This window comes from Pteropus alecto, unplaced genomic scaffold, assembly GCF_000325575.1.
Source record: "Pteropus alecto unplaced genomic scaffold, ASM32557v1 scaffold98, whole genome shotgun sequence".
Taxonomy (NCBI): Eukaryota; Metazoa; Chordata; class Mammalia; order Chiroptera; family Pteropodidae; genus Pteropus; species Pteropus alecto.
The window spans coordinates 2,485,973-2,501,193 of NW_006443570.1; the positions used below are offsets into that span (position 1 = coordinate 2,485,973).

At 55.4% G+C, this 15,221-nt stretch overlaps 1 protein-coding gene across 4 annotated transcripts; it reads right to left on the bottom strand.

The window, feature by feature from the left end:
• On the bottom strand, positions 1-8,701 carry PPP1R1B (protein phosphatase 1 regulatory inhibitor subunit 1B). Of its 4 annotated transcripts, XM_015599133.2 has the most exons (8): positions 8,655-8,701; positions 8,112-8,327; positions 6,366-6,426; positions 6,032-6,054; positions 5,547-5,625; positions 2,178-2,375; positions 774-893; positions 7-680 (listed from the first exon to the last, which is right to left on the bottom strand). In XM_015599133.2, the coding sequence occupies exons 2-8, from the start codon at positions 8,190-8,192 to the stop codon at positions 631-633; spliced, it is 612 nt and encodes a 203-aa protein (XP_015454619.1). In that variant the 5' UTR covers positions 8,193-8,327; positions 8,655-8,701; the 3' UTR covers positions 7-630. The 4 variants fall into 4 exon arrangements, with proteins under 4 accessions (XP_024897606.1, XP_015454619.1, XP_024897605.1 ...); XM_025041838.1 differs by lacking the exon at positions 8,655-8,701 and having other exon boundaries at positions 1-680; positions 5,547-5,622; positions 8,112-8,409; XM_025041837.1 differs by lacking the exon at positions 8,655-8,701 and having other exon boundaries at positions 8,112-8,409.
• Between the last annotated feature and the right edge of the window lie 6,520 nt (positions 8,702-15,221).

Sequence of the window (15,221 nt, forward strand, 5' to 3'; positions counted from 1 at the left end):
CCTGGCATCAAAGCACAAAAAAAATGCAACAAAGCAGCCTCTGCCAGTCCATCTTCCAGGCACCCAGTATGGGAGCAGGGGTGATAAGGGAAGATTTCCAAAATGTTGAGGCTATGGAGAAGGATGCTTGAATCCTCCTCAGCCCTGGTGAAAGCCAATGAGAAGGGTGGTGACTTGGTATCCCCCATAGGAGGAGAGAGGGTGGAGAAGGATCTAGGGTACCTACAGATTCTCCTGTACCCATTTTCCCCAGATCTTAGGGTCCTGCCCTGTGGTTTTCCTGTGCCCAAGGGAGAAGGTCTAGGGAGTAGAAAGAGAGGTGAAGGGTGAACCTTTGTCCCTTGTTTACTAGATTTTCCAATGCAAGCTCTCTCACATCCCGCCTCCCACTGAATGAACAGGGGAATGACTAGCAGGGGTAGGCATCAGGCAGCAAGTACCCAGGAACTCTGGGCGTCAGCCAAAGGTGGGCAAACAAGCAAACACAGACCAGCTTTAGTCTTCTAGAAGTCAGAAGCCGCAGCCCTAGCAAGTGAGGGGAAGGGCAGAAAATAGGGTGAAGACAAAGTGGGTTTCTGGGGAACAGTGATGCCCCCTCCACTTCCTTCTGGGAGATACGGAGCTGGGTGCCTATGTGCCAGGCTCAGGGTGGACAGGGCGCAGTGGCTCCTCCCCAAGCTCTGCAAGGCAAGCAGAGGGACTCAGGGCGTAGACATGCCTAACCGAGATCCCAGCCCCACCATGAGATCCCGTACACCACTCCTAAGCCTCACCACTTAGTTCGGGGTCTTCTAGTTGGTCCTCAGAACTCCCATCTCTCTGGGGCTCATCCAGAGGGGGTGGGCGCTCCCAGGGCCCCTCCAGACCCTGGCCACAAGTTGTCTTCTGTCCAGCTAGAGATGGGGAAAAAGGATGAAACCACAGATTTTGAGTGTCCATCTGGCTATCCTGGAGCATGGGCTAAACTTTCTGAGGCCATCATGGTATAGCAGAGAGAGCACTGGACTAGGACACCTCTGCCAATGATTAGCCATATGACTTAGATTAGTCAGTTATTACCTCTCTGAAGGGGATGGTAAGAGGGAAATTGTGTAGATTGCCTTCAATGAGGTAATATTAATGCCTTGTCCAGCCTAGTGTGGCACTGATGGCAGTTGATATAGCTCCTTGGTAGTCTTGTCATTTGACCCACTGCCCTGTTGCTTTTTGGGAAGGAACAGTCTCCTTTCACCGCCCCCCTCCACCTGTTCTGGGGGTCTCAGTGGGAGTTGACTCAACTCTTCTAGCTAGAGCTTTTGCTCCCATGGCTGATACCCCCCATGGACCAAGGTGCAGGGAGGTGGCCCAAGCCATTTTGTTTGGGTGCGAAGGCTAGACACATCTAGCATGGGTAGTTGACTGTTTTTCATCCCCATAAACTCTGGGACCAAAAAGTTTAATGTGCATTAGGAAGAGTAGATGTGGCACAGCCTTCCATGGTCAGGCATGGGAGAAACAGCCATGGAAGAGGCTGAGATCTTCCTGCCTAGAAATTCTCTAGGCCTTGGAACCCTCTGGGGAGATTGTTGGATCTGCGGCCTCTGGCTCTCAGGCCTTCTGTGTGGGTCTTGGGCCCCTCCCTGGCCCCTTTCTTCCCAGGCAGCTGGGGTTGGAGTTGCTCAGGACCAGAATGGTTCCTGAATCCTAGATTATCCGTCTAGACACTAGAGGGCATCCTTTTACCCTAGCCTAGGAAATAAAAGAGGAGAAACAGCCTGCTGGGGCCTGAAGAGGATTTATCAGCCAGTCCTCTGCTTCCCAGTGGAGACCACATCCTACATTCAGTAATGCAAACCATAGGGGCATTGGATATCCTTCACCCCCCATTCCTTCATCTCCTTGCACCCATTCACCACCATGGATGAGAAGTTCTTGGGTCCAGCTTCAATCCTCATGTGGCCTTGCCTTAATTCTTGGGAAAGAGAGGAATTAATTATTAGGAAAAACCTAATTGGAAGAGGGACTGAGTCAAGGAGGGGAGTGGCCCAGGTGTCAGATAAGGCTGAGTGTGAGGGATCTGTGGGCGAAGAGGATGGGAATGCTTGTGACTGTGACCTGGGAGAGGTGTCCCCAAGAACTCGAGGATCCCACCTGACCCATGGCGGAAGGACCTAGGCTGCGCAGCCCCTTCAGCTCACCAGGCCCCCTGTAGCCCTTCAGGACTTCAGCCTGGCTGTCCTCCTCCTCCTCCTCCTCATCCTCGTCATCTTCTTCCTCTTCTTCTCTCGGGTAGCCCAGCTCCCGCAACTCCCCCAGCTCATCCTCCTCCTCTGAGGCCTGGTTCTCGCTCAGGTTGCTGATGGACTGCAGGTGAGACTCGGCGATGCGCTGCACGGCTGGCACAGGGGCACCGGGAAGGCAGGGTCAGCCAAGCCCAAGAAACAGCCCCCAGAGCTGGAGAGGCATGTGGCCCAGCCCCCAGCCTCCTTCCATGGGCCTGGGGGGCAGAGCTAACCTCCTCGCCGATCTAGTTCAAAAGTGAAGTCTTCAGGTCAGCCTGCTGGGGGCCAGACCAAGCCAAAGCAGCAGGGGGTAGACTCTTGATCATATTTGGCTCTTAAGCTGTCCAAAGATGCTGGCCCCCCAGAGGCTGGAACCAGGCCACAAGGTATCAAGCTGGACAAGACTAGGCAGGCACAACAGCAGCTTAACATTCCCTGGCTGGGGAGCTTACTTCTCCAAAGACCTGGTTAGTACTGGACATAGTGTCCACCAGTTACAGCCCAGGGGGATTTGTCTGGAGGAGTGCCCAGCCGGCTCAGGGCGCACTGCTCACCACAATCCTGCCCACCTCCTGGCACTGCCAGGTCATAGATGCCACTCCACATACCTCTGCCTAGGCTTTAAGAGGTAGGAACAATTCTGAGACTGAGGACATAATAGTCTGCAGCCAATAAAGTCCGTGCCTAGGGATGTGGTGTGCGCAGACACAGGCCCCCACAATCTTGACCCATATCCCCAAGCTTCCAGCTCCCTCTGTGGTGACCTAGAAAGCAGCAAACACCCCCACCGCCCAACACCACCAAGGCCTGCTGGGATAGGTCCTAGGAAGGGAACCATGCAGGCAGCTGGAGAGAAGTTTCCAAAAGATGGAAAGGACCAGGCCTTTCGGAGAAAGGGACAGGGCTGGGGGATTCTGGGAGAATGGCAGAGGTAGAGGGGACACTGTGAGGAGTGGCTGGGGCAGCAGCAGGGCCAGGAGTTAATGGAATTTTAGAGTATTCGGTCACTAAACTCACAGCCCACAGATGAGATGCTGGTAAGCTAGGGGCTAGGGTTGCCGAAGCTGCTCCTTGGTCCGCAGGCAGCCCCTCCCCTCAGAAAGCCCAGAGGGGTAGATCCAGGCTGGAAACCTCCGGTGTAGTGAGCAGGGCACTACACTCCTGCCAACTTGGGGACAGGCACAGAGGGTGTATTGTGTGTGCCCGCTGCCCCGCCTTGCCCTGAGCTCCCAGCTCAGTGCCTCCTGCTGGCTCTGGGCAAGCTACCCAGGCAATAAAAGTGCAATAAATCGCCCTACCCTTGCCTTGGTGACGCTTGGCGATGCAGTGAAGCTTCACCTTGAGCCAAGTGTGAGAGCTCAGCCTTGGAGAGACCCCGCCTCAAGCCAAGACTCAGTGTTGACCACCCTCCTCCAGGGGCCCTTGGTTTCTCCCTCTAGAGAACCCTGACCCTGCCAGGTGCATTTCCTTACCCAGAAAGGAGCTGAAGCCTATAAAACAGTGCCCTCCAGGTACAGAATGGTCCTCTGAGGGTTGGAGGGAGGGGGGAAGAGAGGAGAGGAGGTGGCAGCTCCAGCAGCCGCCCTCTTCCCCAGCTGGGGGAGGAGAGCTCAGTTCGTGAGCCTCAGTGACAACAATAGGTGTGTGCAGCCGCCTGTGCTGGCACCCCGTGAGCCTCCCGCGTGTGCAGTGCCTCGTGCCTCTCAGGGCTCTCTGGGGTCTCCCCCTCCCCCTTCTTTCTCTGTCTCCATCTCCAGGGCCCTGAACACGTCCCCTCAGTCCCCTTTTTTAAGTTCAAAAGTCCCCAGCACAATTCCCACCCCCTCACTCCCACTGCCCACCCCTTTCCTGGCCCATTTCCACTGCCCTGCTTCTCCCCACTTAGACTCTCCTAAAGTGCAGTCCAAAAGGGCAATGGGGGTGGGCACCTTTCTGGCCATTACGGGGGGGCCTGGAAAGCCTTGGCCCTATCCTCTTCACCCAGCCCTCAGCCCCATGCTCACACTCAAGAGCCCAAGGATGGTTCATCACATCCACTCACCAACCCCCAGCCCAGGGTGGGAAGGAGAGATTTCTTATATTCTCTCCTGAGAAGATGCCCTTCCGCCCACGCCTGCTTCAGGGGTTGGCCGTCCCCACATCCCCACAGGTGGGAAGTCCTTCCAGGTGCTGAACCACACTGCCTGCTTGCTGTCCCTTCATTTTCCTGTCCTGGGAGAAGATAAAGGGCCCCTGCCCTTTCTCTCCTCTTCTCCCAGGCTCTCCTCTCTGCTCTCAACCCTGGTAGGCAGGCTGACAGGTGCACCTGTGGACCTTGGCTGGTGCTGGGAAGTCATTAAACCCACCTGGAGGGAGCTGTCAACACACCCTTCCGGTCTCCCTCCCTCTCTCTGTGGGAGGAGGGGGCTGGCCAGGCAGGAAGAGCCTCAGGTAGGAGTCCAGATGTGGAAGGCATCCTATGGCTTAGTAAGGAAGAGACCCACCCCACACCCCAATCTGTCCCACCTTCTTCTCCAGGTGTATCTTGCACAGCTCCCCACTTCAAGCCCAGTCTCCAGGATGGCCCTAAAGACCCCTGTGATTTTACACCTCCTCTCCTTTTCCACACCTTCCTTCTTCCTAGAATGCCCTTCTGGGCCTTGCCTACCAGTTGAATTCCTATTTATCCTTCAAATCCAGGCTTAAACACCCTCTATTCTGTAAGGGTCTCCCTGACCCTTTGAAGCAAACTGTCACTAGAGCAAGGACCAAATCTGACTCCCCTTCTTTTGCCCAGTGCCCACCAGCGAGGCCTGACACACACGAGGTGTTGAATAAGTGCGTGCTATAGAAATGATCTGCCTCTTAATACAGAAAGGAAAAGCAGGGAGAAGTACCCAGTATGCAGACCTGTGCAAATGTTAGGTGGATGGGTGAGGGGAGCAAGGAGTGCAGCCCAGAGAAGAAGGTGCCCTTTGGGGAGTGAGGAGCGGGAGGTGGCCAGTGTGCACTTGCAAAAGGGAGGCACAGAGCTGAGTGTCTCTATGTTGGTGCCTACTTATTATTTGAGGCCTGCCTCCTTCTTTCTTTCAAGCCCACAGCCACCCTTCCCAGCCTCTTCTTTTTTACAAGGCAAAATTAAGACTGAATTGGTCTCTAAGCAGAGCTTGGGGGACACAAGACAACTCCCTCTGCCCCCCGCCCCCGCCCACTGACAAAAGCTCAAAACTTCACCTCCCTCCCCCAGTGTCAAGTCAGTTCCAGGGGTCATGGGGACAGCCAGACTGATGGGTGGGGGGATAGTACCTTTCAGCGAAGGGGGGGTGTAGGCACAGGGGTTGGGTCTCTTCGACTTGAGGTGGTGCCCCTCTCCTGAGGCTCTCTGCTGGGTAAAGTGCCAGGTTAAACGGGCTCACCGCAGGCCCCTTCCCTGCCACCTCCCTCCACTCCATTCCACCCATAGCAACCTGGGCAGACTGGTCTAGCCTCTGTCGATGGGTCTAGGCACTGCTGCCCCTCAGGTCCTTCACCAGGCTGAGGCCACCCCACTGCTTTGGGAGGGCCTCCATAAGCTGTGGCCTGGCTCAAGGCGGGACCTAGGTTCTGGAGGCCTCACCCCAATCTATGCAAAGGGCAGAGGAGGCTCTGCTGGTGGCATCCTGGCACCAGGCACTCTCACCAGAGGTGCTGAATGTTATGCTAATGTGTCCTCCCTGGCATCCTGTGTTGGTTGGGAAGCAATCCCAACCATCTCACCAAAGGCCTCCTTCCTGCTGCCCCTGGAAACTCACCTGGTGGGGGGAAGCCTCCTCCTCTGAGGGAGGCCACCGGTGAAGGAGGGATGAGGAAGAGAGAAGAGCAGGGAAGGGAGAGAGAAAGAGAATCCAAATTACTTTCCCCAAAGGGTCAATCTCTGGGGAAAGGGAAAGTATGCTGTTAACTTCCTAGTGCTGGGAGGTGCCTAGGAATAAATGAACCCAGCAGGGTTGGGCTCCCAGACCTTACCCGCCCCCCACCCCACTTCTGCTCCATTTCCTACTACTCATGGGGCTTTGGCAAGGGCCCTAAGAAGGCATCAGAGCTAGGGTAGGGCCAGGGCTGGGCAGGGGCAGGGAAGGGGCCCACCTGGTGAGGAATGCTCTGAGAGCCGAAACAGCATGGCAGGGGTTGGTCTCCTGCGCCGGATCTAAGGAGATGGAGAAAGATGTGGGGTAGGACAGACATCTGCAGCCCACCCCCACTGCCCCCCACCAGCATGGAACAAACAGTGCTTTGGAGTCCCCAGGGAACTTCTGAATCAAAGACTGTCAGAGCTGAAAAGAACTCTATAGTTCACCCAACCCCCTCGTTTTACTCAGGTAGAAACTCAAGGCTCTGAGAGTTCAGGCAAAGTGCTCAAGGCCACACAGCATATTAAGGCAAAGGAATGATGAGAAAAAAACGGTCACTGACTCCCAGCCCTTGAGCATTCCACTCCGCAGTTACTCCATAATAAGCACCTCCCTTTCTATCCTCCCCGATCAAGGCCCGCTCTTTCCCATTTTTTGAAGACATCAGACCTTGGGAACTGAAGCTGGCTGTGGAAGATGCCCCATGGGCCATGGCACTCACGTGGCCCTGCCTACCTAAGGTCAGCTCAAGGGCTCCAAAGAAACTAGATCCAGCTGCAGAGGGAGGCTGAGGCGGGGCACTGCAGGCACCTCCAAACTCACACTGAGGCTCAGGTGTGGGTCTGAGTCACAGACCACGGAGTCTGGGGGATATCTCTGGGGGCCTGGGTCTGGGAGTCTAGGAGTCCAGCAGTCTCTCTCAGGCTGTGGAACTCTTGGCACAGTCTTCATAAAAAACAAAAAGTCGCCCTCCTTGGTACATAAGCCAAGCTGAACGGTGAGTGTATGGGGTGGAGGGGGCACAGAGCACTCCCGGTAACTGCCCCCACCCCTAGCTTGGCAATCAGACCAACTGTCAGTTAATTAGGTCCCCTCTGAGCTCCAGGGAAATGCACAAAGAGAACCAGGTGAATTAAGCTGAAACTGCCACCTCCTCCCGCCAGAATTCCAACACTGCCCTCCAGACCAAAAGCTGCTTAGGCCTAGGACCCAACCTGCCCTGCCAAAATGACTCGGCCCCACTCCCACTGCTCTGTTGGGAGCCCACTGGGACTCAGCAACAAGTGACCCCAGCTAGGTAGGGGGAGCCATCTTCTGTTCTCTCCTTCCTCCTCCTGCTCCCCGCCTTTGGAGGCCTCCCAGCCCCCAGGAAGGCTCTCTGGAGATCTCCGTTGTCAATGTGAAGAGGTCTGGCTTCTGTGATGATGGGTCACCCCTTGCCCCCACCATGTCTAGCTCTTTCTAGGACCTGACAGCAGAAAGAGGTCAGAACAAGGTTTTGGCAACCCCAGCCCAGACATACAGGGTGGGACTAGAGGGGCAGGGCTGTGGGGCAGCAGTTTTGGGGGTCTGCTCCATATAATGGGTCAGGGGAGGAGGTTTCTCACATTTGACCAGCGCTGGCTGGGACTGGGGTGCAGAGGTCCCGGTGGTAGCCTAGAGCAGGAGGACACTGTGCAAGGGTCCAGAGGACAGTCACCCCTCCTGGGGCGGGCAGCCCAGAAAGGCCTGCCCAAACGCTCAGACGCTCAACGCCGGGAATTCTCCGGCGCGGGAATCAGGACCGAGGCCCCGGGGAAAAAGTTGCACGAGTCTCCAGTGAACTTCACGCGCTGCCCGGAGGCCTCGCCTGGTCCAAGGCGGCCCGGGACTCTCCGTCACCCCCCTTCCCCAGGCCAGCGCAGACCCGGCAGCGCCCGGGAAGCAAGGGAGCCCCTAGGTGCGTGGGGGCGCTGCTGGGGGTGTGGCGCGGCTCCCTTACCATCTCCACCTGGCGGGGGTCCAGCTGGCTGGGGGGCGCGGGCACGGAGAACTGGATTTTCTTGCGGTCCTTGGGGTCCATGGCGGGCGTGGTGGCCGGTGGGGCTGGGGGCGCTTGACTCCGGGTGCGGGGCGACGCTCCCGGCTGGGCTCGCCTGTGCAGCTCGGGGCGCCGAGGCGACAGCCGACTGGCTGTAAGTGGCGAGGAGGAGGAGGGCTGTGTGCGCACGGATAAAAATACCGAGCGCGGTGAGGGGAGAGCGCGGGAGGAGGGGCCGCCGCCGGCCCGCCCGCCCCGCCTGCCCCTCCTGCCCGCGGGCCCGCCCGCCGAGCTCGCGCGATCCGCGTCGATCCCCTCGCGCCTCCACCCGCGCGCTCTCCTGCTCGCTGGTCTCCGTGTCTCTGCCTCTCCCCTCCTTCCCTTGCTCTCTCTGAGTGTCTTTAAGTGTCTCTCCTCTGTCTCTCCGCCCTTCCCCTATCTCCCTCTCTTTCTCTCCGTGTCTCTCTCTGCCTCTGCCTCTCTCTCTCTCTCTCCCGGTCTCACCCCTCTGGCCCCAGCCTTGGGGTCCCCAGTCCGTCCCCTCTCCTGGGACTGGCGCCCGGGGCTTAATGGGAGGGCTCAGGAGAAAGTGGCCAATGAGCACGGAGAAGAGTGTTCTCCCGGGTCGGGGGAGGGTGGGAGTGTGAGCCAGGGCGGGGTGAAGCAGGCTGGGGGCCCCCTGCTGTATCCCCAGAACTTGAAGCTGAATTATTGATGGAGTCCAGCAGGGAAGATAATGTGGGGGGAGGCAGAAGGTGGGGGAGAGAGGGGCAGAGGGAAACCGGGACTCTGGCTTTAACCCCTTCACGGCCTGGGTACTTGGACTTTCACCAGGAGGCCTGTGAGGTGAAGAGAGTGCCACCAGCATGTCGAGCTGTGAATGGGGGTGTCCTAGAAAGTGAGTGAGTGCGAAAGAGAGGATTGCGTGTGGGAGGACACGTGTCAGTCATCATGGCAGGGAGTGTATGTGAGTGAGTGCCAGGGGCTCTGTGGTGCCTATAGCTAGAAAGTGTGTGTGTGGGGGCAATGTGGTGTGAGTGCGTGTGAGTCTGTGAGTAAGTGTGTCAGAGTGTCAAGGATGCAGTGTGAGTGGCAGGGTGTGGGAGGACTATGTGTGTGTGGGGGAGGGTGTGGGTGTGGGGGAGGTTGTCAGAGGCTGTCAAGGTGATGGCAGGAGTGTGCCAGCTTACAGCAGGGTGAGGGTACTGTATCCGCAGCTGTAGCCTGTGTAATAGAGGGGCATGAGGTTGCGATCCTGTGAGCACTTGGGTGTGTGTGGGGGGGCTGTGTCCCTGCCACAATATACCCTGGATTCACGTGTCTCCTGCCTTTTCTCCCCATATCTGATGGGAAGGAGACAGAAGCACCTCAGGGGGACAGAGTTTGGAGTGTTGGGGGCTGCCTGTACCAGTACACGTGCCATCACGTGTGTTTGGTGCATTCGAGAACGGAGCTGAGGAGAGAGTTGTGCACTCATTTCTGAGGTGTGAGCCTGTCTCTCTGCAGAGGTGTTAGTGTGTGTCCCTGGATGAGGGAAGGGGAGGTGCTGGCCTGTGGGTTGGAGTGTCCTTGTTTACCGGTCCAGGGCCTGGGTATCTTTGCAGGAGCCGTGTTTCACTCTGTGGACCTGCGGGCAAGGGTCTGAATGCCTCTCTGTAGCGCTGACAGGGTGCGTGTGTAGACGTGTACACATGCGTGTGTCTTCCTGGGGCTCTGTTTGTGTTGGCTGTGTTCTCTCCTGGTCACGCTCAGGCCTGGGTTAGTCAGGAGTCCTCCCCCTACCTCAGCAACTTTTCCACTCCCAACCCAAGTATGTTGGGTCCCTGGCAGAGCAAGGAGGGAACAGGAGGTCAGAGGAGTCTTGTGGAAATGGGGTCAGGGGCACGATGTTGTACCCCAGAGTCATTGTCCACTTTGGGGGTGAGAGAGAGGATGGCAGGAGGGCAGAGCTTTGCTCTTGGAAGCTGGAAGCCCTGGCTGCTCGGCTCCACCGCCCCCAACCTCAAGCCTGGCTCAAGTCCCACTGCATTCGTTGACTTATATGCTTGTTGGGAAACAGCCGGATACCACAATGCTGGCCAAGGGGTGTGGGCATCTCTGGCAGCCCCGGGCTTGGCCCAGACCCCTCTTCCAGATGGGGTGTGGTGGGGGCTGGCAAAGACCAGTTTGGCAGTGCCTTGGGAGGGTAAATAAGGAGGTTCTGAAACTCAGGAGAGGCATGGGAAAGGCACAGCCCAGGCAGTAACCCGAGTGGCCACTGGGCCACAGTGAGGGTGAGGGGCTTGTGCCTTCCATTGTTGGAGGGCGGGAAGGCCCTGGGGTGGGAAGAAGGGGACAGAGGACAGCTGGATGGGTAATGAGAGGACAGGGACAAGGAGGCATCACCACCAGTTGCACCTTGGAGCCCATCAGAGCTGAGGAGGCCCTGGGGACCACAGTGGCTGAGGCTCATTTGACCGGAGAGGACTTGTTTATAGAGGTTCTGCCAAAAGGATTAGAGCTCTCAGAGGGCCTGAATCAGGAAAAATGTCCCTGACCCAGTTAGGCCTGGAAGATGGAATGTTTGGGGATGGAGGGGAGGGTCTTTATCCTCTTCCTCCAGCTTTTTTGGCACCCACAGCTTGGCTGCTAAACTGCAGGGTCAAGAGGGATGGGCAAGACTGGCTGACAGAGGTACAAATACAAGGGACAGATGGACAGGAGAAGGAAAGATGACAGAGACAAGAGGTGAGAGAGAGAAAGCGGGGCGCGGGGGGAGGTAGGAAAAAGCCACAAGAGACAGAGAAAACGCATGTGAGAGTTGGAGAGACAGGGAGAAAGAGAAAGCATCATAACGGAGAGAGGCAGGAGACAGAGATGGAGAGAGAGTAAAAATAGCTCAGCATTAAGATAATTGCAGCTCACAGCTCTGCCCTCCGTTAGGAATTAAATGAGGTTTTATTACTTTGATATTTCTCTCCTGTATCCTACGCGACTTCTCAAGAACTTGGGGAAAAGTTTTTCAGGTGGGCGGCCAGGCTGTGGGGGCTGCGTGGGTGACAGAGGAGGAAGGGAACAGGACTTCTGGGAACTGAGGAAAGTGTGGGCAGGGGCAAGGAGTGGGGAGGGGCTGATGAGGATGGGGGAGCCCAGCAAGGGCTGGGGGAGGCAGCCAGGGTCAGGTACATCCTGGAGGGGCTGAGAAGCAAGGGGCCAGGGTGACCTCCATTCTCTTTGACTTAGAATTAATCACATGCAAATGAGATGTAAAAATAATATGCCACTCTTCAGGTATTATTTTGAGTTAGAAACACAGGCTGTTGGGTCCAAGGAACCAATTCAAGACCTTGTGTGACATAACTCCACTTGAACTGTGGGTCTTTCTGCTTGGACTGAAAAACGTTTATCACAGAGTGTCTATTTGTCTATTAAGGCACCATAGGTCTGAGCATACTATTTTGAATACACAATTCTTCCTCACATCATTGGTCTGGTGTTGCCACTGTGCCCAGCATACAGGAGGAACAACATTCATTATCTCTGGAACTTGAATTTGGGAGGGTTGGTGTGAGGCCTTTGCCCTCTTTCTGGGAGGTGGGGAGAGTGGACAATCATGAATAGTCCCTTCCTTCTTCCAAACAAGATACAGTCTCATGGACAGAACATAGACTGGGGAGTTGGGCAGACCTGAGGAAGAAACTTAGGTCTACAATCTACAGTGTGACCTTAGACAGGACATTGTGGACAACATGCATTCATAAGGTCACCAGAAGTCAGAACTGGCTCAACTGCGCGCGCGCGCGCACACACACACACACACACACACACACACACACACACACACACTCAATAAAGCCCCAGCCCAGGACAGAGCCCCTGCTAGGTCCTCAAGAAAGATTCCAGCTCTCTTGGAACTCTAGGGTTGCAGTTCCGAAGAGGGCCAGCTGGTGGCACAGTCCACCAAGATTTGGGCGGCTGTACTGCTGGCACTGTGGGTTTGTAGTTAGGCATCACACCCATGACCTTGGCACCACTGAGCTGAACCGAGCTGGCCGGACTGGCATGTGGCAGCTGGAAGGGAAGCCCCAGGAAATCCCGGAAATCAACCTTAGATAAGCCTGGGAGCACTAGCTAGGGCATCTTTTCCTGCCACTGATGGGGGTGGGAGGACGGGGTGAGGGGTAGGGGGACAATTCCAAGGTCCACTTCTGGGGAAGACCGTGGACACCAAGAGGAGAGGGCAAGGGCACTCTCAGTAGGGACAACGGTGGCACCAGGACAGGCGGGCCATTATCTGAGACATTCATTCACACATTCATTCATTCATCCACCATCCAACCGTTTATCCATTCAATTAATTCACATCGTGTGCTTTTAAAAGAAAATAACTTTATTGAGTTAGAGTTTACATATAATAAAATGTACCAATTTCAAATACACATTTCAATGAGTTTTTGAAAATGTTGTAACATATAACTACTACCATAATACAGATAAAGAATATTTTCATCACCCCAAAACATTGCCCCATGCAAATCAACCTCCCCTCCGCCCTCGCTGGGTGTATCATGTCTTAGCACACTATTTGAGACGTGTCCTTCTCACCATCTGTCTTTGCATCATCACCTGCCTGCCATAGTGCCCAGAAAATGGTAGGCACTACACACTGTAGAGGGGATGAATTGAGGAATGAATGAACAGATGAATACATGTCATAAAAATTGACAGCAGGTGCATTTACACTGTGCTGAGCACCAGACTAGGCCCTTTATATGTATTACTTCATTTAATCCTCATTAGTAGCATTCCATTTTTACAGATGAGTCAAATGAAGCTCAGAACTTTTTGCCCAGAGCTTGAGTTCAAACTCAATCTAACTCCAGAGCTCTCCCTCCTTACTGCTGCTTTTAATACATTCAGGTTGGGCGAGTGGAAGATCGCTTGCATGTACTGGATCGACCTTCTCTCTTGCTCAGCATTGGACCGCGTTTCTCTCTCACCCAGCCTGGTTTGGACCTTTGGGGCTGGCGGGACGGGGAGCAGAAATCAGTGGGCTGAGGCTGCCCTCTTGTGGCAGACATGAGTACAGAGATATATGTGCCCTCTGGCGCCCCCAGGTGGGATGCTGTTGAGAAGAGCGACTAAGCCGGCAGCCCACAGCGGGACAGCCTCAGCTTCGGGCACCTGGAGACGCCCTGCTCTGGCCACTGCCTGGTGCCCCCTGAGGTGCCAGCTGAGGCTGCCCCCGAAGAATGCCAGCTGCTGGAGCCCGCCGCCTCCCACCCCTTCCACCAGCCTCACACACACTCCAATCCCGGTCCAGTCGGCTGCTTCCATTCCCTGAAGAAGAGGCCCTAAAGTTAAAACAGCTGTTAATTTATAAACCAATTTTTCCGTGACTGCTTAATAAATCGCCAGCAGCTGCTCTGCCCCCTCCTCCTGCCCAGGCACCCGGCCCCGAGGGCTGCACAGAGAAGCTCAGAGCCATCATCCTGCCCCGCCTGCCTCCTTCCCCCAACTCCCCAACTTGCCCCCATTCTCCCAGGAAGTGGGTGGGCGTGGGGAAAACCTTGATAAACACGGATTCTTTACGCTTCAGTGGAATAGAGAGGTGAGAATGGGTTTTCTCTCCTGGTGGGCTGTAGCCCAAAGGCCATCCCTCCCAATGCCCTATAACCACCCAAGACTCCCAGGCCCAGAAGGTAGGTGTCAAAGGTTTTCTTAGTTCTGGGGAAATGAAGGTGTCCAGATTCTCTAGAGAAGGTCCCCTGAGCCACTGCGAGGTAAGAAGACCCTGGGCACATCCCTAAGAGCATTGGAATCTCAGTTCCCTGTCAGGGTGGTCCCTCTGGCAGATGCTAACCAACTCCCTGACCCTGCTGTTCTCTTTTAAGGATAGGCGGGGAGGGGGCAAGGAATGCTGGGGAGATACTCACACACACTCATCTCCAGGGTAATGAGAGGAGGGATATGGGCCTCCTGAACATTCACTTTGCCCAACTCCCACTAACATATAAAAGGCACTAGGAAAATCCATGCGGGATGGGGGCCAGGGCCATGTGAATGGCAGGCACATGGCATGTTCTTTCTCTGAGCATCTGCAAATTCCAAAGGCACCCTAGGTGAAAGGCCCACTGCCACTGTGAAAAGGGGGAGCAGGATGGTACAGCACAAGAGGTTAGGTGTTCAAATCCAGGTCTCTCACTTATTAGCCATGTGACCTTGGGCAAGTAACTTAACCTCTCTTTCCTCAATGTCTCCATTCATAAACTAGAGATAATAATTATAGAATTTTTGTGAAAATTAAACAAGTTGATGCACATAAAGTGCCTGGCACATAGTAAGTGGTTACAAGTGACAGTATTATCTTCTTATCCCCCTGCTGGAAAGAGCAGAGACTGGATCTCCTGGGTTTCCCCACAGAGCAAATCTTGGGGTAAGGGTTCTCAGGGGATTTCAGGGAAAATGGGAGGACAGGTAGGAATTCTGGGAACAAAATTAAGAACAAACCAACCAGGGTTCTGACTGGGCTTCTCATTCTGGGCCTTTCTGTTCTCTTGTATCCCTTCATCCCCCATCCCATCCTGACTCTGGTAGCCATGCCCTTCCCCAACCTGCTTCTTGGGAAGGAAGTAAAAGCTTCCACCTCACTCCAGCTCCTGAAGCCCCCACCTCTCAAGAATTAAGTTCTCCCCAGTCTGTCAAATCCCTTCCACTTCTTGTTCTCTAATCAGCAGGGGCTGCCATGACCCTTTCCTGCCTCATCCCCTGCAGAATGGGGAGACATCAGAGAGCCTGCCTGCTGGACTCTGCTGTCACACAGGCCAGATGTGAGCCTGGCCTTGCTACATCCTCCCCCCTCCCCCATCTGCCCACAGCAACTTTGTCCACCTCTTTGGGCCTTGGGTTCCTCAGCTCTAGAATGGGGAGAAATCCAGAAGCTACCTCCTGGGTTGCTGTGAGGATTGAATGCGACACTGCGCATGAAGGTCTCAACACAGGGCCTGGCTCTCAGCAGGTGCTGAAGACATGGTGATGGAAAGAGAGGTGAGAGAGTGTGGTGGAAAGAACTCAGATGCCAGAGCTGGGCTG